The following is a 17,951-nucleotide window of genomic DNA, read 5'->3' on the forward strand; positions in this document are numbered from 1 at the left end:
CTAATTATTTGAACCCTTCGAGGTAACAAATGAGATTTTTTATAGGCCGTACTGTTATTTAAAGCAACCCATTGGCGGAGTCCTAACGCCTCATTTGGTGCCGATCCACCGGGCCAGTCCGCACCTGCTGAACAATAAAAAATACTATCATTTTTATTTGGCAATACCACTTTCAAGTTGGATCCTAATTTAATGTCAATAGCAAACATATTATTATCATAGGGGGAGGGGGTATCTAGGAGTTGGTTTTCCCTGCTGCGCTCAGTAAACACAACTCTGCCCGAGTCGGGTGTCTGTCGAACCTCGAGCCCCCTTCTAGGTAGCCAAGCCAAGTTCAAGCGTACTTGGCCTCTCGACCACGCTTCCCACCAACATTGCAGGTCGTTTCATTTTGTATTTTGCTGTGTTTTGCTTTCCTCTTCAAAGTTCCACTCTTTAAAACAATAATTGTATTCCTCTACATAGTTCCACTCTTTAAAACAATAATTGTATTCCTCTACAAAGTTCCACTCTTTAAAACAATAATTGTATTCCTCTACATAGTTCCACTCTTTAAAACAATAATTGTATTCCTCTACAAAGTTCCACTCTTTAAAACAATAATTGTATTTCTCTACATAGTTCCACTCTTTAAAACAATAATTGTATTCCTCTACAAAGTTCCACTCTTTAAAACAATAATTGTATTCCTCTTCAAAGTTCCACTCTTTAAAACAATAATTGTATGCCATGCTACTTCTTGCAGCAGCTGTCTGTCTGGACTCCAGGTTGTTGGTGAAGAAAAACCAACCATCAGGTCATGTTTGAAGGGCTTATCGCTGACTTCTTGAACAAATATGTGGGCCAATATGTCTCTAATCTGGACTCCAGTACATTGAATCTCAGCATATTTAAAGGCAAGTGAACTTTTTTTTTTTTTTTACTATTGATTTATAACACACACACACACACTCTTTCTCTCTCTCTCTCCGTCTCCTCTTTTTTTCCCTCGGAAATATTTTTTTATTGCCAGCGTTTTTGTTTTTGTTTCTCTTACGACTGTTGTGATGTATTTAAACACACACGTTCATCTTAGTATTCTGTAAATATTAATGCAGCTGTATTTTGTTTGTAAATAGTTTGTTGTGTTTGAATGGTTGACAAATATTTATTATTGGCCCTACACAAGCAACCTGAACTGACTGTGTCATAATTGGATGCTTGACATGGATTTGTAAGCCTAGATCTAGTTGCTTTTAAAGATACATGTACTTGCTTACATATGTCTTACAGAATTGATCTTTTTTCTATAACTGGTCTATGTGTATATCGCCTTGGAATTAAACCTTATATAACTGGTCTATGTGTATATCGCCTTGGAATTAAACCTTATATAACTGGTCTATGTGTATATCGCCTTGGAATTAAACCTTATATATACATGGTCTATGTGTATATCGCCTTGGAATTAAACCTTATATAACTGGTCTATGTGTATATCGCCTTGGAATTAAACCTTATATAACTGGTCTATGTGTATATCGCCTTGGAATTACACCTTATATAACTGGTCTATGTGTATATCGCCTTGAAATTACACCTTATATAACTGGTCTATGTGTATATCGCCTTGGAATTAAACCTTATATAACTGGTCTATGTGTATATCGCCTTGGAATTAAACCTTATATATACATGGTCTATGTGTATATCGCCTTGGAATTACACCTTATATAACTGGTCTATGTGTATATCGCCTTGGAATTAAACCTTATATAACTGGTCTATGTGTATATCGCCTTGGAATTACACCTTATATAACTGGTCTATGTGTATATCGCCTTGGAATTAAACCTTATATAACTGGTCTATGTGTATATCGCCTTGGAATTAAACCTTATATAACTGGTCTATGTGTATATCGCCTTGGAATTAAACCTTATATATACATGGTCTATGTGTATATCGCCTTGGAATTAAACCTTATATAACTGGTCTATGTGTATATCGCCTTGGAATTAAACCTTATATAACTGGTCTATGTGTATATCGCCTTGAAATTAAACCTTATATAACTGGTCTATGTGTATATCGCCTTGAAATTACACCTTATATAACTGGTCTATGTGTATATCGCCTTGGAATTACACCTTATATAACTGGTCTATGTGTATATCGCCTTGGAATTACACCTTATATAACTGGTCTATGTGTATATCGCCTTGGAATTACACCTTATATAACTGGTCTATGTGTATATCGCTTTGAAATTAAAACCTATCAATTTTCGTTGAAAATAGCTTAGTTATCCTAAATGCTCGTATTCTATCGTCAACAGCAAGTGAGAGAATGAGTGTTTACGAGTGAATGAATGAATGAGTGGTCAGGACCAAGAGTTTCATGTCGTAGATTATAATATGAAGGATTATCTACTTTCTCTAAAAGAACGCATGTAGATTAAAAGTTGAAAACATTCACTGTTAAGTCACAGTTTACAATTGGACACTATAATATATCGCTTCAAATATATCTGTGTATATAGTTAATGGTTTATTCAGTACATTAGAATAGCATGAGTCGGTAATAGATATACAATTGTGCCTTATTCAAATGGTCTATTGGCGTATTGACTAAACAGTCAAGAATCACTAAGCACAAAATCACTAAGCACAACAAAAAAAAAACATCTAATGTGCTGTAGACTTGTTTCCGGCTTCCATTAGATGGGAACTCTTATCTTTAGTCGGAACATGAATATTGTTAATTGGATCTGAGGAGGGCTAGAGTGGAAGAGGAGTGGAATTCAAGAAAATGGGGAGAAACTTGCAGTACGAGTCAGCGGCAGAGATTTTGTTTTCTAAGCTTAAATCAACTCATTCTGTCTGGCTGGTAAAAAGTTTGTATACGTAATTTCGCCGACACCCAATCTCGGATCAAGTTGAAACTTTGCATAATAATTCATGGAATCAATAAAAACACATTCAACTAATATGCAGTATTTGGTCCCCTTTAATAATTGTACACGTTATTTCCACCAGACCGATTCTGGGATCAAATTGAAACTTTAAAGAATTATTTATTGTACCTAACAAAAGACGAATCAATGAAAAAATTAACCAATTATTCAATTATTTTACTATTTAATAATTTTTTTTTGATAAGGAAAATATCATCTACATTATTGAGACATATAGTTGTAAATGTGGAGTTCTTTCCTTTAAGGTCTTTTTTTTTTTAAAGGATTTTTTTTTTATTTTGCTTGTTTTTTTTTTTTTTTTTGTTGTTTTTTTTTTTTAAATTGGGTAAAGTTTAAAAATGTAGGAATAAGAATTCACCAACTTTGACAACGCAGAACAGCCATACTAATGTACTCTCTAAACATCTTTTTCATTTGGTTGTGATGCATGCGTCTTGTCATTCTCTCTTGTTTAGATGTTATTACTTTCTAAGGTATATTCACACAAGAAACATTTGTCACTATTAATATTTGAATATTTTACCCTTCAAAGCCCTGCTACATTGTCAAAGAAATGTCTTCATCCTATGCTCAAATACATTGTTGACTATTGTAAATACTGACATTGTCCTTAAATCCAAATTGCTTTATGACTTAGTAATAATGTGAGTAGTCGTACTGAACCCACCAGCCTGACATTTAGGAATACCATTTCTCATGATTTAGTCGTTTCAGTGATGTGACAGACGGAGTCCTACTACGCAATCGTTTAGTTCAACACAGCTGCTATGTATCATTTTAAATAAGTCATAACTGTGTTCAAGCCAGTTGCTCACTATCTAGTAATTATTAACATGAATATTTCCGACTTAGCATAACATACCATGTATCGAAGTAGCAAAAGAGTAATATCTCTGGTCAATGATTACATTTTATTTTCTCTTGCCAGAAATCATGCTCTCTCCCTCCCCCGCTTTTCATATTGTACGTGATCACAGGATGTAGACATGCTGGTCTCCTGTTTGTGGAGGATATTATCGATACATAGGCTCTCTTGGTAGGCTGTGGGCGTACAAAAAGAATGTCGACTTATAACAGGGGTTCTCAACCTGGGCCTCTTTTGGGGGTCGAATAACCATTTACCAGACGTCGCCTAACACCATTGAAAGTTTGTATTTCTTTCTAAAGTTTTGTAACAAGCATATTTGTACCATGACTTACTTGACTTCATCCTGTGTACTCCCAGGGGAGCATAGGGCCGCAACCACACCTCTCCACCGAACTCGGTTCTGAGCAGCTTTCTTCATCTGCTCCCATGTCATTCCAGTACCCTCAGCTTCACTGATGACTGATCTCTTCCAGGTTTGCTTGGGTCTGCCCACTTTCCTCTTTCCTTGTGGGTTCCAGTCAATTTCTGCATTGCAACATTGGTAGCTGGTTTTTGCAGGGTGTGTCCTATCCAGCTCCATTTTCGTTTTGTGATGTCTTGGGCTATGGGCTTTTGTCTAGTTCTCTCCCACAAATCGATAGTAGTAATCTTTTCTGGCCACCTAATTCCTAATATCCGGCGTAGGCATCTGTTAACAAAAGTCTGGAGCTTTTCCATATTTGTTTTAGTGACTCTCCAAGTTTCTGAACCGTATAGAAGGACAGACTTAACTTTTGTATTATAGATTCGTATTTTGTTATGTAGAGATAGTGCCTTAGAGCGCCAGATTGTTTGAAGAGTTGAAAAGGCAGACCTAGCTTTATCCGAATTAGTATATCATCATCATCTCCGCCGTCTTTACTAACTCTACTTCCCAGATAAGTGTACCATAGTAGAAATATATTTAAATGTGGAATATTAAATGAAATGCACATTACTTAGATTACATTAATTTAAAACAAATTATGAAACGATTGTCAAGAAGTAATGTGATAAAATAAAAAGTGGGGTTTACAAATATAGATCTTAGAACACGGATATAGTGCCAGAGAATACAGAGGGCACTTTTTGTGAATGTTTGAAGGGTACTGATAGTTACTTCTTTCTTTTTCTCTTTTTTTTTCTATTATCGTCATTCGAAAATAGATGTTGCATCTTCGTTGTTGCAGACGACAGTTTTCATCGATTGAATTCGCCGTCCATCAAATGGAGTCGTAACACCATTTCTGAATCAAACATTTCTATGGTGAAGATCTAATCACTTCGTGGTACAAATGTTATGAAGAACACAGTCTATGCTATTCAAGAAATAAAGTCATTATGGTACGATCCATCAACACAGACTTAAACACAACAAAACGTTCAGAAAATAAAATGACTTTTTTTGTGTGTGTGCTGTATTTTTACTTCCATAGTTTAAGCTGTTAATGGCAATGTCCATATCTAATGACACTTGTCACGGGAGAATAGTTGACATGTCTTCTGATCAGGGGATTCAGGAAATAATGTCTGCTCCTTTCCAATATTTAGCATCCAGTTTGATGAATCCACAGGCGTTGTAAATTGTTCTCAATTGCTGGTTTACGTAAGATATATACATGAAAGCGATTTTAAAGATTACTTTCTTTGCAAACCTCTAGAAACGACTTCTAAAGCACGTAATATAGAGGCTAACTGGCAAAGTTGGTTAAGTTTTGGAAAAGTAAAAGTCCTCTTGTGGTGTCCACACAGATGGTGCTCTAAGTATGCTTGGACTTTGGATGTCGGTCTGGATTTCAATGTTTGGTACAGAATGAATCACCATAAAAATTCCTCGTAATTCAGTGTATGAAGACACAGCTACAAGCATTAACCAATAGCTATGCAGCTAAAAAATCATTTCTCTTTAATGTCAATTACACAATTTCGGATCAATTGTTTGCAGTCATTCTGTTCTATTTGAGATTTTTTTACATCTTCTTCCATTTCCAACAATATATCCTTTGTGAAAATTGGTTGTCTACCTGTCAGTTATCAAGTCTAAATACAGACAAAAACGTGATGCAGAAAATGTGACTTCCTAATCTAGTGAAATACAAATAAGGTCAATAACTTCAGCGTGTCGCGTGTTTGAAAATACGGTAGCAATTTTGTAGCAGTTTAGTGTTACTGTATCAAGCACAATACGTTCTCCAAGCGGAACACTATTTGTGACATTATTATTTATGTATGCAACATGAATAAGTCAATAATAATAATAATAATAATCTTTATTTTCCGAAAGGAAATTTGTCTTACAATTTGTGCATTACACCAAACAAAACATTATAACTATAAAAAAAAAAAAAATGTACATTCACACCAGACTCACTCATAATTTACGCGTGAAAAGTTTATATCAGATTGTTTCTATTTAATGATTTGATTGCCAGGGGAACAAAAGAGTTTTTGTGGATGCATTGCATCACAAACATTGCACCCACAGCCATGTAGCACTAGATGTAGACAATAAAGGACTTTTTAAATCTATTACTATTTTACCTTAAAAGACTAACTAATTTTACTTCATTTCTTTAGATAAGTAGTGTAATGTGTTAGGAATGTGATGACTTTATGAAGAATGACGAGATAGGTTGAAAGCAGGTAATGTTCTGGTCTATGTGCATTTGGTTTATAATAATAATAATCTTTATTATCCATAAGGAAATTTGTCTTACAATTTGTGCATTACACTAAGCAAAACATTATAATTATAGGAAACCAAAATATACATTCACACCAGAATCACTCATAATTTACATGAGAAAAGTTTATATTAGATAGTCTTTATTTAATGCTTTGATCGCCATGGGACACAAAAGAGTTTTGTGTCTGTCTTTGCTATCGGTGTCTTGTATCTCTTTTTTGATGATAAAATCATCAGATGTTCGCGTGATAAAATAGCCAAGGCCTTTTCTCTAACATTAAACGAGAACAGTTTTCTCAGTAATCGTAATCTTTGCAGCCCTTTTTTGCTGATATAATCAGTATTTGCAGTAAAATTTTGTTTATTGTCTAGGATAGTACCAAGGTATTTAAAAGTTTGCATTATTTCAATAGTCTCTCTAGCTACAGAAACAATATAATTTTCCTTCTTTTCCCTACGAAAACCGGTTATCATTTTTTTTACATTTAATAATAAAAAATTATCTTTACAGTATTTTTCAATGTGTTCTATGGGGCTTGAAGGTTTCTGCTCAAATGTGACACAGTTTCAGACAACAAACTCTTAAGACTTATGTTCACCTTCAAATATCCCTTAGGACCGTTTGGGCAGCACACATGACCTGTAGACCGGCTCATGATAGGACTACAGAGTTCTAATTTGCGTTTCTTGCTCTTGACAGTGGTCAGCGGGTCATCGTGGAGCCCAATAGGTTGTGGGATCTTGTTTCGGATTTCCTCACTTGTATGCGGTCTTTATATGATTCTTACTTATCTATTAAATGTTAATATCAACTCAAGCGTCATATTTCATGATATAGTTTTATAATGATCTGTATCACTTAGTTATGTTTACTATAACTGAACATATATGGCCACCTTCTTGAATCTTTAATAGTATGCCGGTAGACTGCAGACTAACCTTGCAGTACACAAGTTTATTTCGTAGTTCTCTTTGTCCTACAGACTCTTTTATGGCTATGCAATATGTTCTTGTTATACTCTACTAGTCTACAAACACATGAAAGATCGGTGCGCGCGTGTGTGTGTGCAAACACGTGCATGTTTTAAAATATACTATTGCAACAACTACGACATTGCATGTCCCTTGTGATAGTATTGTCAACAACCTGTGCCTATTGTTACCATTTCTAAAAAAAAATATAATATAATAACAATAGCGTTTCTTAGGAAAAAAAAGTGTGTTCACCACTGGAATTCAATTCGTTGCTGCATTAAGCCTGTTCACTGTTATGCTAGAAATAATAGGCTGATAGGTAAGAATTGAATAAGATGTAATGTTGACAGATTTTTGTCTAAATAAATTGTATACCAAATACTCTTCAAAGCAGACACAACGAAATAAAACAGTCCAGATATTCAAAAGAGAAAATTGGACTGTTTGGAAAAGCGTTCACTGTATGTGTGTGCATGGGCGGATGTGAAATTTTGTGACAGATTTTTGGCTTTGATTGTGTTTATTTATTTAAAGTGAGATTTTAATGTTAAACCATCACTTGCCCAGCGCAGCCAAGGAGGTTTTGAGTTTAAAATCCCCCCTACAGGGGGTTTGGAGGTTAATAACCCTCTCTTCTATAAAACAAAAAATAATGCAAAAGACATTCGACAAATTCCATGATCATAGCCAAGGGAGATTTTGAGTTTAAAACCCCCTCCAAAATTTTTTAAAGAGATAAAAACCCCTCTTCAATATATGACTAAATCATACAACAGTCACCAGATTCTATGAGCGTAGCCAAAGGTTTTTTTTTTGTTTAAAACCCCCCTCCAGAGGACTTTAAGTTAAAATCCTTCCAGATTCAGTTTAAAACCCCCTTCCAAGCGGGGTTTGAAGCTAAAAACAACCTCTTCAATATAAAATTAAAGCAAACTACACACACAAAATTCTATGAGCATTGCCAAGGGGGATTTTGAGTTTAACCCTCCTTCCAGAGGGCTTTAAGTTTAAAACCCCCTCCAGATGGTTTTGAGTCTATAGCCCCCTCTTCTATATTATTCTAAAACAAACTACAAGTCACCAAATTCTATGAGCATAGCTAAGGGGGTTTTGAGTTTGTTCAAAAAACCTTCAGATATTTTCTTGTTTAAAACCCCCCAAAAGATGGTTTTGATAATAAAAAAAATCTTAAGTAAACTACAGTCACCCAATTCCATTTATGTTTTGTTTTCCATTTGTACTGATCGTTTCCTCTCTGGATGGATACCACATTGAGACCTCAGACTTGAGAATTGTTGTCATAATGTCATAGAAACAAAAGGCATGGTAAAACAGACTAATGATAAGTGCTGCCCTTAGGCATTGAAATCTATTTATAGGTCTGTGGTGCTGCCCTATGGATTATGCGAGTATGGTGCCCCCTAACTAATGGAATCTTATGTGATATTTTTTTTTTAAAGAAACAAAAATTAGTTAAAGAGATTTTATAAAAGAAAGGAACCCCCCCCTGCCTCCCCCAAAAAATCCATGTTTAGCCAATGTATAAATCTACTCAGAGTATATACAATTCTAATGATAGGCTTATAGACCTAGACTTAAAAGATGATGTGAAAAATGAATGTCTGTTTATTTTATTTACCATTTTAATCATGAATACTTGCAAGAATACCAGTGTGTGTTCAAGATCATTTCATCCCCAGTCATTTCATCCCCGATCACTTCATCCCCGGTCGATTCATCCCCAGTCAGTTCATCCCCAGTCATTTCATATTCTGGTCATTTCATCCCCTGGTCATTTCATCCCTTGTTATTTTCATCATCTGATCATTTTATTTAACAAATAGTAATTGTAAAAATCATGAAATGAGCAATATTTAATTTATTCATTTTTTTTTAAATGACAAAAGTGTAACACATAAGATAAGAATAAATTAAAATTATATGCCATTACAAACTATAAAAATTAAATATGTATAAATATAGAGGTAATGTAAAAAAATGTTTTCCTGAAGTGGCTGAAGCCAGCCTTTACTAGAAAAAAAAACCAAAACCTTATTTCAAGGCTAAAAATGACGTGCCCAATTTCAAGAAAGAGCGATTGAAAAATAAAATAAAGTGAAACATGGTCGTACTTCCACCACACCTTGGCCTTTGATGATAAGTTATCAGTGGTACGGTCTTAATTATTCTAATCGCACTTCTATCTCTCAAATGATTTTCACTACTTCCACCAAACTTAGACTTTGGTCATTACTTTGTGCGCAGGATAATATTACATCCCCCACATCTAATAGAGGCGCTATAGCTAAGTACATTCCCAGATTTACAATATATTAATAAGATTTCTCATCAACAATGCAAAGTGGAAGAGGAAACACTATAAACGCATAAGTAACGTCAAAAAATATCAAAAAGCATTCTACATAATCATATTTATATATTAGATGAAATGAGGGATTAAAGTCAAAGCCTTAACAGCACAATTCAACAATTAAAAATATTTAATTGGGGATGAAATGACCGGGGGATGAAATGACTGGTCACCATTCAAAATATAGAATGTCTTGAACTCCATACCAAATTAAATTATTCAGTTATTATATTTAAAAACAAAAACATAACATGTCAGTTAAATCAAAGTTTTCCATGTATGGCCAATTAGCTAGTAATTCTTTTCCCAAAGATATACATAAACTGTCAAATTTATAAGAAAATTGTTAAAGCCATTTTTGAGATCTGTATTCACTCACCCATGTTTTTATTTTTTGTTGTTTTTTTACCTGATGAAGAAGTTACAAGCCAAATAGAGGAATTTAAAAAAAAAGTTAGAATATAAATAAAGATGGGTAAATTATCTGGGTCTTTTTAAAGAATAAGTAGAATAGATCAGATTAGACAAAAATATTGAACCATATAGCTAAGAGATGTAGACAGTTAAGACATGCTAAATGTAGACTGTTTTTTTACCTTTACCTTTACCTATCCCTTAGTCTGTTGGACCGTTGGGGCACCAGGCAAGATTTGTCGACCGTCTTTCTCCATTCCTCCCTTTTTTTTGCCTTGTTCAGAACCTCTCTCAATGGCAGGCCTGTCCATTCTTTAATGTTGTCCTCCCATCGCTTTTTCTGTCTGCCTCTTCTTCTTCACCTGGCACTGTTCCCTGAAGAAAGGTCTTTGCGAGCCCCGTAGATCTCGTAATGTGGCCAAAGGTTTTAAGCTTTCGTTTTTTCACAATAGTAAGCAGGTCGTCATGAGCTCCGATCGCTACAGTAACCCTGTCTCTGATTTCTTGGTTTGTGATGCGGTCTTTGAATGTGATGCCTAGGATCCTTCTGTAGCATCTCAATTCCATTGCTAGGATCCTCCTCTCAAGCTCTGCATTCAACGTCCACGACTCACAAGCATATAAAAATGTGGCCATGACCAGAGAGCGCATCAGTCTAATTTTGGTGCCGAGGGCTAAGCCCTTATCTTTCCATATTATTTTAAGTTTTGAAAGGGCTGCTGTGGACTGTGCTATTCGGGCCAATAATTCGGGTTTTGTTCCCTCATCTGAGACAATAGCTCCGAGGTATTTGAAGCTGTTAACACTAGTTAGCTTTTCACCTCCAATACTGATGCCTCTTTTAAAGCCCTGATGGCTATTGGTCATAATTTGAGTTTTTTCGGCATTTATTTGCATGCCATATGCTGCGGAAGTCTTGTCAATGCGCATCACCAGGTCAGCTAGTTCTTCTTCTGTCCCTGCTAGGCCGTCAATGTCATCTGCGAAGCGCAAGTTAGTAATTCTTCTTCCTCCAATGCTAACAGTACCTTCATAGCCCTCGAGGGCATCTTCCATTATCCTTTCAAGGAAGATATTGAAGAGTGTTGGTGACAGTAGGCAGCCTTGACTTACTCCAACTGTGGTTTTGAACCAGTCCCCAATATTATTGTTGAAGTACACCGCACTGGTGGCCTCCTTGTAGAGGTTCTGGATAACTTTGATTATGTTTTTATTAATGTTGTACTTTTCCATTGTCGCCCAGAGTGCTCCGTGCCATACTCGATCGAAAGCTTTCTTGAAATCAATAAAGACATGGAAAAGATTCTCTTGGTGTTGGAGATATTTCTCACAGAGTATTCTGAGGTTTAGGATTTGCTCTGTTGTGCTGCGACCTTGTCTAAAACCTGCTTGTTCTTCTGATATGATGTTGTCTGCTATCGGTTTTAGCCGGTTTAATATGATTTTTAACAGTAGTTTGCTGGGATGACTTATGAGGCTGATGGTGCGATAGTTTTGACAGAGTTGTAAGTTGCCTTTCTTTGGAAGGGTTATTATGAGTGATTGGGTCCAGGGTTTGGGCCCGCCCAAAAAACCCTGGGTAACAGAGGATATACTCCAACTCTGTGACAAGCGACGGGAGCTTAAAGGGAAAAAGCTGTCCGACCCAAAATATGTCCAAGAATACAAAAGCGTCAACAAACGGATTAGAAAGGGAATGAAAGAAGCGAAGAAAAAGTGGATAGAGAATAAGTGTCAAGAAATTGAACAGGGACTTAATAGAAACAACAGCAAAAAAGCGTACCAATTAGTAAAGGACCTCACTACTTCAAAGCATGGAAGAACCAACACAATACAAGACAAAAACAACAAATGCTTAACCGAGGACAAAGATGTGTTGAAAAGATGGACGGAATACTGTTCAGAGTTGTATAACTTTGAAATCTCAGGAGATCCAGAGATACTAAATGTCCCGACAGTTTCCAACATTGACGACTATCCGATTCTTCGCTCGGAAGTAGCAGCAGCAGTAAAAGCCCTGAAAAAGGGAAAATCGGCCGGAGTTGACAACATTCCTGGCGAACTTCTTCAGGCGGGAGGAGAAACTATGATAAACGCACTCTATATGATTTGCAACAAGATCAGGTAGACTGTTAAGATATGTTTAATGTAGACAGTTAATACCTGGTCAATGTAGACAAGACAGAAGGCAAAATCTTAGAAAAAAAATATTTTTAAAGCATATTTTTATTTATTGTTTCAGGAGATGTGGAACTTACAGATCTACAGTTGGCACCAGAGGCTCTGGTAATGATTTAAATTTTTATTTTTCGAAGTTAAATGAGATTTTAAAACTTAACTGTTAAATTTTGTGTGCATATATGTTATGTCTAAAAAAAAGGTTTCTGTAATTTTCATGTTTACTTTTTTTTTTATCAATATTTCTATTTATTTGAAGTTGTATACATTTTACCATTTCATTTTTTTTTTAAATTTGCTTTTGGATAGTGCTTTTTTTTTGTGCTTATAGCATGCTCAGTGTGCTATAGTCCAAATGTTATTGAACTCGACCAGAATTGTTTTTAAAATTCTTTGTGGAACTATGAAGTTCTTTGGGAGTACAGAAGTGTGTCTTGGTTTTTATGTGGGTTCCCTCCTAAGTGAGTTGAAGTGATGTCACATTGGTTTTTTTAAAGAATACATATATTATGATCTCTCGCATTGCATCCTAATGGGTTCATAAGTTACACTAGAGGTTGTTTGAATGACTGACTATTAGAATGACTTACTTTTTGTACTGACTGATAGAACAACTCATCAGACTGGATGACTGATAGAACAACTTATCAGACTGGATGACTGATAGAACAACTCATCAGACTGGATGACTGATAGAACAACTCATCAGACTGGATGACTGATAGAACAACTCATCAGACTGGATAGCTTTCTCTAGAAGTCTTTGGGATATTTAAACCATTCACTGAAGATTTTGCTTAGCTCATAAGTCATGTTTGCATAGTCCTTGCCTGACAAGACAGATCTGAAAGTTTCTCTAGATGCTAGTCTGGATAGTATTGAAACTCTTCCCATTGTCCTAGTGTGCAATCATGCATGACAGAAATAAAGGTTATGTTATAAAGGAAAAAGAAAACAAAAGAAAATATTTCCACAAATCCTGCAACTAGCCTATTGTCATAGTCAGTCTCTACTACAAATATCTATAAATCTCAGTGTTTAATCATTTATACTAACACTAAACATAAGTATCCAACTTTCAAATAATTTATTTTTTACATTTTTTCTAAATTTGTTGGGTAAAAATACAATGGTTGTAGCATCGATTATAGCAATCATATTTTTTACTTCCTTATAATCAAGATGCTCAAAAACATTTTTGGAGGGAAAAAAAACATTTAAAAAAGTCATAATTAAATTTTATATCTCTGGAATTAAATTAAAGTAAACAAATAAATTTAGTCTGGGTTGCAATTTAAAAAATTCTGTTAGAAGTTGTCATAGTTAATTCTGGATTTAATTCATGCTAGAGCACCAGTTTGCAAGAGTGATATCCAACAGCTACACCTTTGTCATGAGTACTCTATGAACCAAAGTGCATTGAGCATGCCACAAAATAAATGATAGCATAGCCAGCATTGAAATTGTCATCAACAAACTTAGTTGTTATCATTTTGGTACTATTTTTTTCTTTGACAGGCTGAGCTGAATCTCCCAGTTGAAGTGAAAGCAGGCCATATAGGTATCTATTATTGTCTCATTTTAATATTATATCAATGTCTTATTGTCTTTACACTGTTTGCATTAAATTATATGAATAGGTTCTACATTAGTCAACATTTTTCATTAGTTTATAATAAGCTTAGAATGATAGTCTTATCACCTTCTTTAAAATCTGTTTCAGTTTCAATATTTTGTTTCCAAATGATATAGCTAGCAATGAAAACAAAAACTTTCTTAAACTCAATTAGAATCTATGGACCTCAAACAGTAACAGTTTTATCTAACATTATTTAAAAGCCTAACATAATAACACAATGTTCCCAGGACATCTGAAAATTGACATCCCATGGACTCAGCTATTTACTGCAGACATACATGTTGCCATAGAGAATGTCTATATAGTGGCAGGTCCTATCACTGATAGACAGTATGATGCTGAGAGAGAAAGGCAGTTACAAGCTGCTCTGAAGAGACAGCTGTTGGAAAGAATTGAACAGTCAACATTAGAAGGAGTTGGTAGGCTATTAAAATATCTATATTTATTGCACACATTTTAACATTTACTGCTGTATTAACAGTTACTGACACACATATGACATATGATTACTTATTACTATTATTTGTCTTGTTTTTTTTTTTTTCAGTGTCTAAATCAAACAATAATCCAAGCTTTGTTGAAAAATTCACCACTAGCCTACTAAATAGATTACAGGTAAGTAAAGTACTGATTTATAAACACTTTAATACATGTGAACATCTTTTAAACTTCATAAGTCTTTCATCTATGGTCTCATACAGATATCAGTTCGCCACATTCACATCAGATATGAGGACACAATTACTAATGGAGACCATGCCTTTGCCTGTGGTGTTATGCTCAAACAGTTGTTGGTCTGTTCCACTGATTCACACTGGCAGCCTAAAGGTTCTGACGCTGTTCCCAACTTGATACACAAGGTCTGATTACATTAAGATTTTATTCTATATGCTACGAGCAGTTCAAATTTAAAAGTCAATATTTATTTATTAACATAAATATAAATATACCTGTTACCATAAATGTCAATTCATGTTTACTTATTTATTTATTTGATAGAAATTGGTGTTCATAAAGGGAAGTAAACTTGGAAGCTATCTTATTATATCATTTTTTTTTTTTCATTACATAAGCTTTTTGTTTTTATTCCTACTCAAGATGCTGAAAATGGATGATTTGTCTCTTTATTGGAACCCTTATGTTCCAGAACAACATCTGCTCAAAACACGACTCAATACAGATGGCTGGAGGGTAAATTTCTATTCTTCTTCTTCTAATCAGCTTTTTGCTGTTGAGCTCTAGGCTCTTTTTCAGGAAAGTTCAATAAAAAGTAATTCCGTATTAGTTAATTATCTCAGACTTTCAGAAACTTAAATTTTGTATCTAATATTTATTTGATATGCTTAATTTAATAATATATTTTAATGCTATGATTAATGTGAATCCAAGTTACTGTGGTAAGCTATCATTTTATCTTTAATTATTATCTAATTACTTACAGAATCTTCTACGTATGTCCATTGATTCTCATACTATTTTTGAGGAAGAATTAGATTTCAGTAAGTATATGTTTTTCTTACACCATACTTTACTTTATTTATTTTATTTTTAAGTTAACAATAAGATATACTTCTTCATTTGATAAATATAATAATAAGGAATGAACTGTTTAAAAAAATAACGCTGCAGTTTGTAAAATGTATTTACAGTTATGGAACCAGTGGCAGCACAAGCCCGTCTCATTGTTAATACAGATAACAACTTTACCTTACCTAAACTTTTCATGGATTTCACAATTGAAGAAGTTGAAATTTTACTGTCTAGACAACAGGTAATGTACTAATCAACAGGTAATGTACTAATCACTATGTTAGTTCAGTTTATTATATGCTTAAGGTCATAAATTATTAATGTCAATAAATCACTTTCAAATTTATTTCAGTTTCTGAATCTGATAAACCTCAGTGATTCCTTCAAATTAATGCGTGTGAATCAACGCTATCGCAAATATCATCCCAACATTAGTCTGAAAGTAAGTCCCAGATCATGGTGGATCTATGCCTATTCAGCAGTGCTGGAAGAAGTTATCCGTCCATACTCCTGGGTTAGGATCAGAGCTCACAGGTATGTGCCACTCTGCTGATGCAAGCACTGTTATCAATGCTTAAGCAACTTCATTTATTTTTTTCTTCTGCAGATTCTTTTTGTGATTCATAATAATTACTTTTTATGATTACAAAGTCTACACAAATATTTCATTCATCTTTCAACTTTCTGTCTACAGAAAATCAGTTTCTCTATATTTCTTTGTATCAGGGATTTATTAAAAATAACTCTACAGTTTATCAAACAGTAGAACATTGATACAATATATATTGTATACATTTTGTAAAATAAAGTTTTTGTTAATATTGAATAGCAAATCTAAACTGACCATTGACAGACATTGGGTATGGTCTGTACTGGATGTGGCTAAAAATGTAGATCACAGTTAGCACTGCTTAGCCATGTGAAATACTGCCCTCCTCCTTAATAATAATAATATTATGTTTACATTTGAGTGGGATGATTAAGACACATTGTTATAATATATATTTTGCAGCATCTGAAATGTCTCATTAAACACATCTTAAAATGTAAGGGTCACAGATTTAATTTTATTTTATTAATGTGATTTTTCTTTGAAAGAAACTTTTTATAATAAATAGAAATTTATTATGTGTTTTTCTTTAACTGCAAAGGAGGGGTTTTACTAGTTTTTTATATCCTACATCTTTGCATTTATTTTAACTTTTAGACAAGTTTAAAAGTTAAGGATAAATAGCTTTGGAATGGAAGCTATTTAAAAGTACATGATTTGTTCCTTACTTAACCTGCTACACAAACATTTTTTACATGGAATTTAGAAGCAAAATGTGGTTTTAAGGCTAGCTCTGATTCCATGTTCTACTGTTCTATAACAAGACATGTTTTTCTTTGTTCTATAACAAGACATGTTTATATTTGTTCTATTACAAGACATGTTAGTCTTTGTTCTATTACAAGACATGTTAGTCTTTGTTCTATAACAAGACATGCTTGTCCTTGTTCTGTAACAAGACATGTTTGTCTTTGATCTATAACAAGACTTGTTTGTTTTTGTTCTATAACATGACTTGTTTGTCTTTGTTCTATAACAAGATATGTTTGTTTTTGTTTTTGAGGGCTCAAACTTTTGGACTACCTCCTCCGTTAAGTGCTGGATTTTTTAAACATGCTTTGATGAATCTACTTACACCTAAACTAGACCTTTTTGCACTAATTAGACAGTTAAGAAAAGGAAAAGGTTGTAGTTGGGGTATGCATGACTAAATGCATGACGCAGAGGACGTAATCATCTTCTTTTTTTGAAGTAATGTCTGTATTTTATAAGAAGATATGACAAGACTTGTTTGTTTTTGTCCTATAACAAGATATGTTTGTTTTTGTACTATAACAAGTTATGTTGTCTTTTTTCTTTAACAAGACATGTTTGTTTTTGTTCTATGACAAGACATGTTTGTCTTTAAGTATGTTAGTTAATTTCTTTTTATAAACTGTTGACATCCAAATAGAAACAGGTTTAATCAATACAAAAACCTTTATAAACTATACCTTGGAGACCTTGGAAATAAATCAACACAAGAAAAACTGAAAGAACTAGAAGAACATTTGGATGTGACAAATATTTTGATTGCAAAAGAGCAGGCAAAACTTGAGGTTAGGCCAATTAGTTTGTGATAGAAATAATTTTGTATTTATGCTAAATGATGCTTTGTATTTATAAAACCATTTTATAACAATTACATCTTTAGACATTTTAAGATTTTATTATGGAATTAGAAGAAAGCACTAATGTAAGCTCTATGTAGAACACATGTTTCTGGC

General features: G+C 34.0%; 1 protein-coding gene across 12 annotated transcripts in view; it reads left to right on the forward strand.

The window, feature by feature from the left end:
- The window catches only part of LOC106066811 (intermembrane lipid transfer protein VPS13A-like), a 91,140-nt gene that overhangs the window by 8,154 nt on the left and 65,035 nt on the right, over nucleotides 1-17,951 (forward strand). For 10 of the 12 annotated variants that reach the window (XM_056031741.1, XM_056031742.1, XM_056031748.1 and 7 more), the window contains 11 exons: nucleotides 746-896; nucleotides 12,531-12,574; nucleotides 13,985-14,027; nucleotides 14,333-14,524; nucleotides 14,653-14,720; nucleotides 14,807-14,965; nucleotides 15,204-15,296; nucleotides 15,547-15,604; nucleotides 15,755-15,876; nucleotides 15,988-16,169; nucleotides 17,639-17,783. In XM_056031741.1, the coding sequence (XP_055887716.1) occupies nucleotides 800-896; nucleotides 12,531-12,574; nucleotides 13,985-14,027; nucleotides 14,333-14,524; nucleotides 14,653-14,720; nucleotides 14,807-14,965; nucleotides 15,204-15,296; nucleotides 15,547-15,604; nucleotides 15,755-15,876; nucleotides 15,988-16,169; nucleotides 17,639-17,783 (1,203 nt within the window). In that variant the 5' untranslated portion in view covers nucleotides 746-799. The remainder of the gene's footprint in view (nucleotides 1-745; nucleotides 897-12,530; nucleotides 12,575-13,984; nucleotides 14,028-14,332; nucleotides 14,525-14,652; nucleotides 14,721-14,806; nucleotides 14,966-15,203; nucleotides 15,297-15,546; nucleotides 15,605-15,754; nucleotides 15,877-15,987; nucleotides 16,170-17,638; nucleotides 17,784-17,951) is intronic. The other 2 variants (XM_056031740.1, XM_056031743.1) reach the window with 1 other exon arrangement.

The sequence above is a fragment of the Biomphalaria glabrata genome, chromosome 6, assembly GCF_947242115.1.
Source record: "Biomphalaria glabrata chromosome 6, xgBioGlab47.1, whole genome shotgun sequence".
NCBI lineage: Eukaryota > Metazoa > Mollusca > Gastropoda > Planorbidae > Biomphalaria > Biomphalaria glabrata.